A 12,619-nucleotide genomic window follows, 5' to 3' on the forward strand; every position below is an offset into this window, starting at 1 on the left:
TTATGTGAATTTTAAAGATCACAACTTATGAGGATGCTAAAGCAGTTTCAATACAAATATAAAAGCTCGCTGAATTTAGTAAAGTTCTATTCCCAATTAGCGAGTTCTGGGTAACAAAAAAAAAAAACTAAAAGCAAATTATTTTGTTTAAAGGAAAGAAAATATGATTCAAGTGGGGAGTGATGAAAGATGTTCTAAAAGAGATGTCATGATAGATGAAATGTGGTTAGTAAGAAACAAAATTATTTAGCATGATGGGAAAATAGAGCTAACACAATTGACCAAGTAAGAATTATTTTAAGTTACATTTAAAATTTCCTGCCCAGTGAAACATTTAAAATGTTACCAAGCTTGAATATAAATGTCAGGCACAAAATTCAAGATATTGCAGAATGTTGGTTTTTAAATGGTGCCATGATTTCTTCCAGATTACTCCAGGAAGCAAGGCGGCAGCTGCCAACCTGTGTCCTGGAGATGTCATCCTGGCTATCGATGGCTTTGGTACAGAGTCCATGACTCATGCTGATGCACAGGACAGGATTAAAGCAGCAGCACACCAACTGTGTCTCAAAATTGACAGGTACCCTTTAATTAATGGTGTTAAAATTTGATCTGTTTTGCAGGAGAACCTGAACCAGAGCTACAAATGATTTCATCCTCCCAGTGTAAAGGGGTATGACAGGACCAAGAATTTTGGCTGACTTTTTTAATATATCAGCCACTTTGGTCTGTTCTTCACTGAAGTCAGTCGATCCAGTAGCTATTAACAAACTATGTCTAAAAAGAATTCTCTGGAATGTCAGAATAATGAAAGGCGAAAAGAATATTTTTTCCTGGACTAACCCAGTTAATTGACTATAAAAATAGAATCATTAAAGGTACTGGCCACATAAGCCCTGAACAGCATGTCTAGTTGTACTGCTGTTCTAAATGTGGTAGAGAATGGAATGGAATGTAAAGATTCTCCTAAAAGAATCCACTTGCCAAAATGTGATCATGTTAAAAATTGGTTGTTAATATCCTGTATGCCATTGGCTGTTTTCTACAGAATTCAGCCCAGAAGAATCTCATGAGGTGAGAGAGTGCATGTGCACGTGCACATGAGTGTGTTAGATAATGAGACTTCTCACCAAAAAAAAAAAATTTAGGAAATTGAACCTGATCTTTTGGCATCAGAGCCCTAGTGTGAAACTGAATTGTGAAAATCACGTTTCTTAATAGTGGTTGTTTGTGAGTTTATCCTGTTACTATTGTATTCACGGTTTTCCCTGCTGTGGGACAGAAGGCACAGCCAGCCAGCCAATCTGTCATTTCATGGGGTAAAATTGATTCTTTCCCTGTCTGTGCATAACCTGTGTTCCCGCCAAACACACAGCCCCTCAAGAGCGCACAGTCCCAATAGCTACATCAGAAGGACTGGACAAAGCACGTTTCCTTGATGGCAACAGCAAATTCACCTGGCAAATTACTCACTGTCTCCTGTGCTGGCCTGGGTAGGCTAGGAGGGAAGTCGAGGAGACCTGGGGATTTTGCCTGTGTGGTCCTCTGCGGGGTGTGGCGCCAGATTCTCCCTCTCCTGTACCCTGTACCACATGCATTGGAGACCTACTTTCTCCCAACGCAGAGAGAGAGAGAGAGGGATCTTGTGTTTCTTCCTCTTTTTATAAGGGCATTAATCCCATTATGAGGGTCCCACCCTCATGATTTCTTCTAACCCTAATTACCTCCCTAAGGCCCCACCTCCAAATATCATCACATTGGGAATTAGGGTTGAACATATGAATTCGGGGGGACACGAACATTCAGCCCATAGCATTCCTCCAGGCAATTATGATCCATCCAAGTTTCCCCAGAAGTACACTAAAAATGTAAGACTAATTGCTTGGGAGAATAAAGAGTAATGAGCAAAGAATATTGCTTTTGCTTAAATTAGCAAGGGTTGATAGTGTCTCACAAACATTACAGGAAATTAAAGTATGCTAACAGTGGAAGCTCCATTAGAGTTTGGAATTTATGAACTTTATTTTATTTACAGGGCAGACACTCGCTTGTGGTCTCCACAGGTAACTGAAGATGGGAAGGCTCATCCTTTCAAAATCAACTTAGAATCAGAACCACAGGTATGAATTTTCGAGTAAATGATATTCACATTGCATTTCCTTTTAAGTGATGTGGATGCCTTCCAGGAGGAAGAAATGACACATCTAAAAACTTGGAATAAGCTACCTGATGATGACCCAGTTGTCTGCCCTGGCTCTCTGAGATTGATTTATGTTATCCATGTCTTCTTTCTTTTATCAAGAAAAGAGAAGTATGCCTAGGCAAACATCTTGTTAAAAGACAAATATGTTCTCATCAGGAAAAATTTGGCTATATCTACAAATAATCCATATTTTCTTATGATGGACTTCTGCCAAATGACCATGAGGTAATCCAAGAAGTTTAAGATGTTAAAACAAAGCAAAACATAAATAGGGTGGACCATTTGAAACAGGTGTCTCTAATCTACTAGTTATTGTGAACTCCAATCCCTTGAGGTCTTCAGCCAGATCTTATTTTACATCCTTCTTTAATTCTCAATTCTGGCATTCTGTAATTAAGTTTACTCTACAGAAAGAGTTTTGCATTATGTAATTATGGGGATATTCAGCCCGTGCAGCTGAATTCCAAAAGACAAAGGATTTTCCCCTTGAGGCAGCTCTATCTCAAGAGCTAAATTAATCTAATAATCGGATGCTTATCTGACTAGTCTCCTTTCAAAAGCTCCAAAAAACTGAAATTACACCAACCCTCAATTGTACTGTATGGAAAAATGTAATCAAGAAAGTAACTTTAGAACCTCTGTTTAGGCAGATGCTTCCCAAGATTAGAGAGACAGACATAAATTGAATACCCCTTTTTAAACAAGTATTCCTACTAAACTGATTAGCTATTCCCAAAGTGTCGTTTTTATATATATCTAATGAAACTGAACTGAAAACCTACTTGTAATTTATGCTTCAGCAGTGTTTCCCTTTTCAGGATCGTCAGCTCCTGAATTTTGTCCAAGTTTTCCACTTGTCTCCGTGAGCCACCATTTTCTTTTTGATAAAATACATGTAAAGTACCATATGTGCATGTATCTCATAGGGCTCCTCAAAGATTTAAATTAAATAATATTAAAAAAGAACTTGGCACATTAGATTGCTCATTGAATGGGGGCTCTCATTATTGTAAAGATGGTACCCCCCCTCCCACCAGGCTGTGATCAGAAAGCCTCCCGGCCTTTGTCAGTGAGAGAGGAAGCTGCCTATGTGATGGGGCTTCCTAGATACCTGGGACGCCTTCCTCATTGCTGTTACAAGGGTTATTACAAATTACTTTGGATGGAAACTTTATTTTCAGTTAAAATACAACGCCCCCAGGAGAAGAAACATCCTGAGTAGTTTAATCTGTACAGAAAATGAGTTCAATAGGTCCTTGTCCCAGACTTTTAACTGTAGGGAAGGAAGAGCCTGAGCCTAAAAACCACTAAGAGCAAAGGAGGAGAAAACAGGCCCCAAAGAGAACGAGCAGGATATGGAATATTCGCGAAGGCGGGAATGGTGTGTCTGTTCTCTTTCCTCTGAGTCTCCCAGGCATAGCACAACAGCAGGCACTCAATAAATAGCTGACAAATCAATGAAAGAAACTGGAGGGCCTAAAGATAAACAGCATTTTCTAACGTTGCCCAGGACCAATCCTGGGAACCAATTCTCCAACTGGCGTTCTGACACCACCCCCTGCTGTCCCATGGAAAAGTGATTGTGAAAGTTTAGAGGGAAATTTTGGTCAGGTAAGAGCTCTGCTCTTCAGGGTGAATGAGTAAAAGATAAAATGGACGAGACAGGGTAATAAATGTGGTGAGAAGAGATCTGAATGTCGATGGCAGCTTCCTGTGGCAGCTGAGGTGTGTTGGGGAATAATAATGCCTCTAATGAACATTTTCTTTGGTAGAAGAAAAGATAGCAAGAAGAAAACACTGAGTTCTTGAGCAAGAGCTGTCACTTGTAGATAGCCTTTCATAGTAATGCCCCAGCCCAACCGCTTCCTCCACCCTCATCAACTCATCACTTAGAGGCAACACATGAGAAAAAGAGATCATGTGGTGCTTTAAAAAAAAAAAAAGAAAGAAAATTTAAGGCTCACATACATGCATTTATTGACCACCAATCTCTTATTATCACCAGGACAAACTGGATAGAATTCTCAATTTCCTTTTCTGTATACAGTACACATCCAAAATTGGACTGCCCCCTTTTGCAAATTGTTTTTCCATTCAAAATTTCTCCAAATTTTTAAAATCCAATTTCATCAATAGGAGATGCTAAGATATGGGGCAATTAGACAGATTTGACCAAAGTACTAAATCCCCAATGATCCCTGATCCTATTGCAGCACCCACACTCTCATGTGGGTGACCCAGCCAGAATTTACTAAGCACAAGGGGAGCTTACACCAAGATGGGTTCTTGTGTTTTGCTATGTCTCTCCAGAATCAGAGTTTAAGGACCTCTTAAAAGGCCCCTTGTGTAAATCTATGAGTATTAATTTATGACTATGGTTATTCCAAGAATTGGATTTTAAAAGATAATGCTAATTTTAAATACTGTGGCCTCTTGTCAATCATGTATTAGCCCATGTGTCCTAAATTTTGGGTTTAGACAATATGGATATTTATATTACAAATGGGGAAAAGATAAAGAATGAAATAGGTTAAAAAAAAAAAAAAAAGGTGAAGATTGGGTTAAGGGCCTCAGAAGCCAGGCAGATGGAGCCTTTGAACATTCCTTTAGTTTGAATCATGACCAATTCTCACCGGCACCCTCTCCAAGAGGCTGGTGTTTGAAGGGCTAGGAGATAAGAATCATTTCGGTTCTTCCCCTAAAGGACCAGAGGATTCCTACTCCCCATCATCCTCAGGCCAGATTTCTGCATGACCAGTCCATGTAACTTGGCACTTCAGGACAGACATTCCCTGCACCAAATAGCTACATTTCAGCCCAGCCTCTGCTATCTGAAAATCCTATGGCATAAACCAGAACAAAAAGCAGTGATTAAAAACAAGCAGTGAATTTAACTTGTAGAATGAAATTAAAGAAAAGCTAAATAGTGGTTATGTTTGTATTCTTCTTGTATTTTTTTTTAATTAACACAAAGCTATGCAAAGAGATGCCTCTTTTTCCCCCCAAATGAGAACTCTGCAAATAAAGCAACTTTCTGGACAACAGAAGTGTATCAGTCTGAGAATAGAATGCCCTTAATATATCATGCTTTAACACGCCATTGTAGATGAAGGGCAAAATGCCGTGGGGCAATACAATCTTTGAGTTCTCGTTTCTCAACCCAAGCCAAACTTCTGTTGTAAGTTGTGACCTTTGCTATTAGAATAAAATATTCTTTTTCACTTTAAAAGTAATATATATTCATTGAAAAAAAACTCCACTATATCCTACCATCCAAGCCCAGCCACAAATAATAAAATGTTAGTGTATTTATTTCTGGTCTTTTTCCCTGTGCATAGGTTTAGTTTGGGGGACTTTGTCTCATCCAGTTATAGTAATAATTGATTTTACAAAATTTTAATATCTAGCTTTTTTTTTCCTTTTTGTATGCTATTATTAAATAGTTAAATTTTGTTTTTATGAATTTAGACTCAAATCTTAGGCTTAAAAGGAAGTTTAGGGGTTGTTTAGATCAACCCCCAGCCACTGAATAAACCTCTTCCATACAATCTTGAACGTGGCCTATGAGCAGACATAGGTGCTTTTCTATACAAAGCATTGCTCCAGACTTCAGGTATGTTGTTAGAGTTCTTTGTCCTTTTTCAAAGCTTACATTCTCAAACGAAACATTATCCTCATCTTTGTTTAATGTTAATTGAACAACTCAAAATTATAATGTAGCTTTCACAATACAGGAAAGATGCTTTTCAGAAATAAAAATGGTTCCTTCTAAATGAAAAGATAGCTATTTCCTTTTCCATATAAATGATTGCCTCCTTGCATAGAACATTTCATCATAAAGATGTACTACATGCACAGTCAAGTGAGCTACGGGTTGAAGCTGCTTATATTTTCATAATACAATTTTATTCTACAATGTTTCCATAACTGGAAGGCAGCCTACACAAAACAAGCTCTTAATCCCCATTTGCCCAAATTCTGCCCCAATGAGATAGGGGAAACACTTGAAACAGATCACTAAAGAAGAAATAATTATAAGAGTGACTTTATTTTGCATTCAAGGAATGAGCATAGCAGGGGGGGTTAAGTGGGGGCAGCGATTGTTCATAAATTCCAAACGTGATAAAATAGAATCGTTTACTCAGTGTGGCTTGATCAAATATATGATCACTTGATATGTTTATTTCCATAACTTCATAACTATTTTTTCTTAAAAATAAAGAGCTATATATGTATATTATCAAACATGTGATTTCTGTTGGAGCTGGTAATTGCCTCAGTTCTTGGACTGAATCTCATTCTGTGGACAATTTCTCCAAGTAAGAAATTGAAGGTGAACTGGCTTTGAATGCCGTCCTGGCTGAGGTCATGCCAAGGGCTTGGGGGATTGCTGTGCAGAGCTGCATTCTCCCAATGTCAGTAGATCTCTGTCAAGTTCCTTAGCTTTTACTCTGGCACCTCTAGCATTTCATTAATTCAAAATATTATTCCTTAAGACAAGCTCCTAACACTTAAAAATAATATTTGAAAGTGTAATTAATTGCAATGATGACGTATTGAATTCCTTAAGAGATAAGAATCGTTTGGATGCTTTTGTCTGGGTAGAATAAACACAAGAGCTGGACTGTATTAACTACTATATAAATTTTTGGCTGGTATTTTCAGTTACTAATGATTTTCCAGGAAAAAATAAAAAGGAATAAAAGTGGAATAGCAAACTGCTAATTGGTTTTGTCTTTTGATGCTGTTTGACCATCAGCAATGATGTAAGTCTTGGACAGAATGTTGCCTCTCTGTGCCATACTTAAAGTTTTCATTTACCGTTGGTGTATACACTTCATCGTGCTTTTTGGAATGACTCTAGCAGCCCATAAACTAATGCTTTGCAAAGCCTAAATACAAATGTTTGAAGCCTGTATTCAAAACATTTCCTTTTATGATCTGAGTAGAAAATAGAGGGTTTTATTTTTTTCTTTTTAACAAATTACACATTTGTGATCTTTGCAATATATAACCAAAACTGAAAATGGCAAAGAAAAAGCTTGGAGCTAATTAACTTGTGTGCTGCTATTTGGAAGTTCTACTAGAGATTATAGTGGACAAATATTTTCAAAGAAGTTGCCTCATTCACAGGACAATCACCATCCATGTTTATTTACCATTTTAAGACTAAGAAGAAATAAGGGCAGAGATTTTTTTCCCATAAAGCCATCATATTATGTTAATTTTTGTAAATTCAATTCTATTTATCAAGATGTTTAAGGCATATCATACTTTGGTTTTTTTATTAAAAAAAAAGCTAAGTTCCACAAAACTTGAGTTCTTCAGTCCTGCCTGATTCACTCTTATAATTAGCCTTAGAGGTTTATAATCCATCAAAACTAAATTAGGCAATTAGTTTTCTGTCTTCTTTCATATCAAAAAGGTCAACAAAGGCTTGAATCATGGCTGTTGTCATTATTTATAATTATTTCCAGTTCACTTTTTTCATGCCATAATAATGGCTAATTATAATAGTTAATCATATAACACAGCCAATCCAAACTCATTATTAAATCAGCCAAAACAATCTGATTGTACCTCTTTATAAATGTTTGACTACACACATTTTCGCATGTTCCGGGATTTAGCATTTTTCGAAAGCCACATTTGGTGGTTTGAGTCATGCTGCTGTCTAATATCAGCAACGGTATTATCACACAACCAACCCCTAGGCAGTGAGCCATTATTCTGGAGGAAAAAAATTGGTCAATTCAATCACACTCTAGAAGCATAAGCTATTGTGTTCAACTCAGACCTTCTTTTCAAGTTCTGGAAGCTGTTAAAACACACTGTTAAGGGCGATGAGAGAAAAGCTGCTCTTTACCACATCGCAGGTTTTCAGGTACCCTGAGACTTGAGGAGCTGGAGTGAAACACTCAGTAGGCTAGTATTTGAAGCTACACATCATTTGCTTTCTCATAACTATTTAAAAAAAAAAAAAAAAAAGAGGGCTTCGCCAATAGGCCTAGATGGTGGAATAGGGAGTATGTGTGGGGACTGCCTGCTCTGGAGAACCAGAAGAAAGCATTTTGCTGCTTGGACCCCAGGAAATTGTTGGTGTTCTCAGGCACGAGAGTCTCTAAGCGAAGCTCTGGTTCCACCCCTGAGAAAGGGAGTCAGTCTCTTTTCTAACAAAAAAGCACCATCCCACAACTTACTCATCTCTAATGACAAAACTGTCAAAAAGACCTGAGCAAGGATATTGCAGGATCTTTTTATTTTTTTAATAAAAACAGTCTCTTTCCAATACCATTTCAAACAATCATAAATGTTTGTACTATTTGAAATCTGTGTGAAACACTGGTGGCACGTTCACAAAAGTAAATGAAGTTGTGAATGTGCAAGCGAAAATATTGCTGTAAAGAGTTATCTTACTAATTCTGCCAAATGAAAAGATTTGGAAAGAGAATCAGCTCGTGTGTGTTTTAGTGTTCCCTTTTGGTTTTCTTCTGTTGCTTAGAAGAAAAAACATATAGAATGACTTTACAAAATTATAAATCAATGTAAAAATTGGAAAACATCTGATCCTACGTTAAAAAATAATAATATAGGGGCTGGCCAGGTGGCATAGTGGTTAAGTTCTCATCCTCTGCTTTGGCAGCCTGGGATTCATAGGTTCAGATCCCAGGTGTGGACCTACACACCGCTCATCAAGCCATGCTGTGGCGGCATCCCACATACAAAATGGAGGAGGATTGGCACAGATGTTAGCTCAGCGACAATCTTCCTCAAGCGAAAAGAGGAAGATTGGCAACAGATGTTAGATCAGGGCCAATCTTCCTCAAAGAAAAAAATGATGACCCAGAGGCACTCACTAAACACATTGCTATCACTTCTAAAACAATAATAAATAAATAACAATAATAGAAAGCTTCAGATCACTCAGGCATATTTCAAACTCAGAATTCAGAACTCTGATGTTTGGTCCTTGTCCCAAAGCAATAAAGTGAAAATCCTTTTGTGAATCAAATACATTAGCTCTCTCTGCATTACTGACTTTAGTGTTTCTGAGACTAGAGTAAACATAAAGAGTTCTTTAAACGCAAACATGAAATCATCACAAAAATAAATGGGGGAGGGGTTCTAGAAATGTTATTTCTGCTTTCATAAGAAAAAAGTCTTTTAATTCTTATTCTTTTTTCTACATTTAAGGTTATAACCTAAGCCAAATTAAGAATTTGTTTTTCTGTTGTAGGTACGAAGAAAAAATAGAATTTTTCCTTGGATTAGTTAAAATGATTCAGTGTAGTTATTCATAAATGCTCACTCCCTTTCTGTTCTATTCCTCCATTTCCTAAAATGGAGGAAATTTTAAGATACTAATAGAAGAGAAAGCCTATGTAAGTTCTACTTTAAAAAATGTTAAGTACAATCATTTTTCTAAGCCAGAAATCTCCTTTCTGCCACAAAATTTCTGTATTCAAGCAAGGCATATGAGAATTTCTTAAAAGTTATAGATGTAGAAGACAGCAGGGGGCAGACAAAAGATAGAATTTTTGAATTATTTTACAATATTTTAAATACAGTCAATTCCTTTGCACCTTAACATTTGGTGGGAGAATATAGCACATGTAAATTTCACGGAAGGAAAACATAGAAAGGTTTATACCTAACTCCTTCTTTAACCTTGCCATTAATCTCATAGTGGGTTAAGAGGCCTTGATTAACAAAAGCGATGCTGTTGGTTTGCTCATTAACGGCTTTGTTGTGCATTCTGTGGCTCTGTGTATTTTGTCTGCCATTGTACAGGAGTTCAAACCCATTGGTACCGCCCACAACAGAAGGGCCCAGCCTTTTGTTGCAGCAGCAAACATTGATGACAAAAGACAGGTAGTGAGCGCTTCCTATAACTCACCAATTGGGCTCTATTCAACTAGCAATATACAAGACGCACTTCACGGACAGCTGCGGGGTCTCATTCCTAGTTCACCTCAACAGTAAGTATCAGACTCGGTTTCCGACCACCGTGTTCTTAACAGTGATGTGACGATTTCTTTTCCTTTCGAAAGTCCAGCTCTTGCTGTTTCGTTTTTACTTTCCGGAAGGCACTATCAGATTCTTATTTTAAAGACCGGCATCTAGAACATGGTTCTAATGTTCTAGAGTCCAACCCGCCAGCTCCTGAGCATTTAGTGAATAGATAGTTATAACGAAGAAATGGCTCTGGTTCCATTCTCGCCCTTGTTAGTCATATCGATCTTTGGTGATAAATAATCCCCTCTGTACAATTACCATTCCCTTAATTTTATCTAAAAACGTATATTCATCTTCCACTGAGGGACTTTTTAACCCTTTGTTTTTACAGGATGTGAACTACTTTGAACACAAGCACAATATTCGGCCCAAACCTTTCATAATCCCAGGCCGAAGCAGGTCCTAAACTTTGAGATTGTGAAGTTTGGAGTGCATGCTTCTTTAATAAATCCTTACTAATCACCAGGAAAAGTAACTTTTATGTGTTTGGAGTGACTTTTCTCATTTTGAAGCTTGTTTCAAAAGCAAAAGAAACAAACTCGCTTAGGAGAGTAGCCAACTAACCTCTATTTCTGAGAGTAAATATTGACAAGACTATAGAGGTGTGAAATGTTATGCAATCAGCACATATATTTATAACTAATACCCCTGCTACTCGGAGGATCCCATGCAGAACACAGTGACCTTTGAGGCAGGCAGACGCACCCCGTCCCAGGTCAGGGAGGCCCGGCCAGCGGGCACAGAAATGGAAACCAGCCTTGAGTCAGGAGTAAGGAAGCAGGTGGGGCACCCGTGGGAATGCTGGTGTCGCTTTACATGTGTTGGCAGACTCTGATGGTCCTCAGCACCTGTTTCTTGCTGTGCTGTCAGAGCCCAAGGGTAACCCCACTCATTCTAGCCCGTACATAAAAATTAATTTGCATTCTTAGAGATACTCGCAAAGGAAGAGAGGCCACTTGAAAAGGAACTTGTTTACTTGGGGGAAAATAAATATCAAGAAAGAGTTGGGAGGAAGGGAGATACATTGTTGCCCTCAGGGAGTACTGTGTACACATTGGAATAATAATGAGCAAGCTCTTCATTGTCGTCTGTCAATCAGAGAGACAGATCATCTTCGGATGAGCCTCTTCAAATATCGTGTCTAGAAATTGAACTCCAACCTAAGGGGGAAGAAATTAATGCCCTGTATTGCCACCTCTGGAAATAGCGACTTCAGGAAACCTCAAACCCATTCCTCGGACCTCAGCTACATCAGTCAGCCCAAGGGAAGGAAGTCAGTGGTTAGGCTGGATTGATCCTACCAGGTTAGGATCACTGAATAATGATCTACATCAGGTGTCCCAAACTATTTGCTCGTGGTGGATTCAATTCACAGATAATGTTTTGTTTAACTCTCCTGTTGTTTTACAAAACTGAACTTAAGTGCCTTAGGATGGAACATCTACTCTCCATCTAGTCAAAATGCCATCACTCCTAAGCATATGATACCTGGCCCATTTTCATATATGTGTGACCCTCCTAGCCCTGGGGACGTCTGAGTTTATGAAGCCTGCTGTAGATGGTCAGTCAACATTTGACATATGATTTCCAAGTGCAGACTTTTCCATAAGCTAGAGTTGGGGCCAGAGGATTACCTCAAAATAAGCCTGACAATTTTGTGTTATTACACCCGGAGAAAGCAATGCAGTGGAAGAGCAGGAGAAAGATGCTAAAAAGGCAAAGACCACCAAACACATCTTCCCTCACTTATCTGTAAGCACCTTATATCCCCAGCACCGAGAATGAGGCTGGGACAGAGTAAATGCTCAATAAATGTTCATTAGCTAAAGGAACAAAATCCAAAGAATACCTAATAATGTTTCCTGAGTGCAAGAGGAACCAGGAGCTATCATCCCTCCCTCATACTTGCAACTCTGCACCATTCTTTTTTACTTCTGTTTTTTTCCCTTATTCCCATTCCATCTTCCTCTGCATCTTTTCCCTATTTCTCTACATTCAACAGCTTCCCAGCCCCACTCCCAATAACATAACAACACCAGATTGAAAGTTAAAATGCTGCTTTACTGTTGAATAAATATATATACAACTTCCTAAAGAAGCAGAGTAAAATTAACATGCTTGCATTCTTTTGAGGTTGGCATAAGTGTCGGTTCACCAACATGAGCTATAGGACTTCAGGAGGCGCCAATAAAATGGTAGATTAGAGGAACATGTATCTTGCCTTTGCTAAAGACCAAGAACACAGTTATATAAAAATTGAGGGAAAGTCAGACTCAGGTATATAAGGCCCTTCTTTTATATTTTCATTTTAATTCAAACATGGTGATACTGACAAGCAACTCCTAATTTTGTCATTGTAAGATGCCTTTCAGTATAGCTGAATTTGGAAGAGGGGAGAAG

At 38.2% G+C, this 12,619-nt stretch overlaps 1 protein-coding gene across 9 annotated transcripts in view; it reads left to right on the plus strand.

The window, feature by feature from the left end:
- Positions 1-12,619, plus strand: part of PDLIM3 (PDZ and LIM domain 3) — a 31,603-nt gene that overhangs the window by 8,873 nt on the left and 10,111 nt on the right. For 6 of the 9 annotated variants that reach the window (XR_011534391.1, XR_011534392.1, XR_011534395.1 and 3 more), the window contains exons 2-4: positions 429-580; positions 2,036-2,120; positions 10,551-10,618. Coding sequence is in view for 3 of the 9 variants with exons in the window: in XM_008536191.2 (XP_008534413.2) it covers positions 429-580; positions 2,036-2,120; positions 10,551-10,618 (305 nt within the window). In the remaining 6 variants the exon portion in view is untranslated. Of the gene's footprint in view, positions 1-428; positions 581-2,035; positions 2,121-9,994; positions 10,183-10,550; positions 10,619-12,619 lie in introns of all 9 variants that reach the window. The other 3 variants (XR_011534393.1, XR_011534394.1, XM_008536192.2) reach the window with 1 other exon arrangement.

Source organism: Equus przewalskii, chromosome 28, assembly GCF_037783145.1.
Source record: "Equus przewalskii isolate Varuska chromosome 28, EquPr2, whole genome shotgun sequence".
NCBI lineage: Eukaryota > Metazoa > Chordata > Mammalia > Perissodactyla > Equidae > Equus > Equus przewalskii.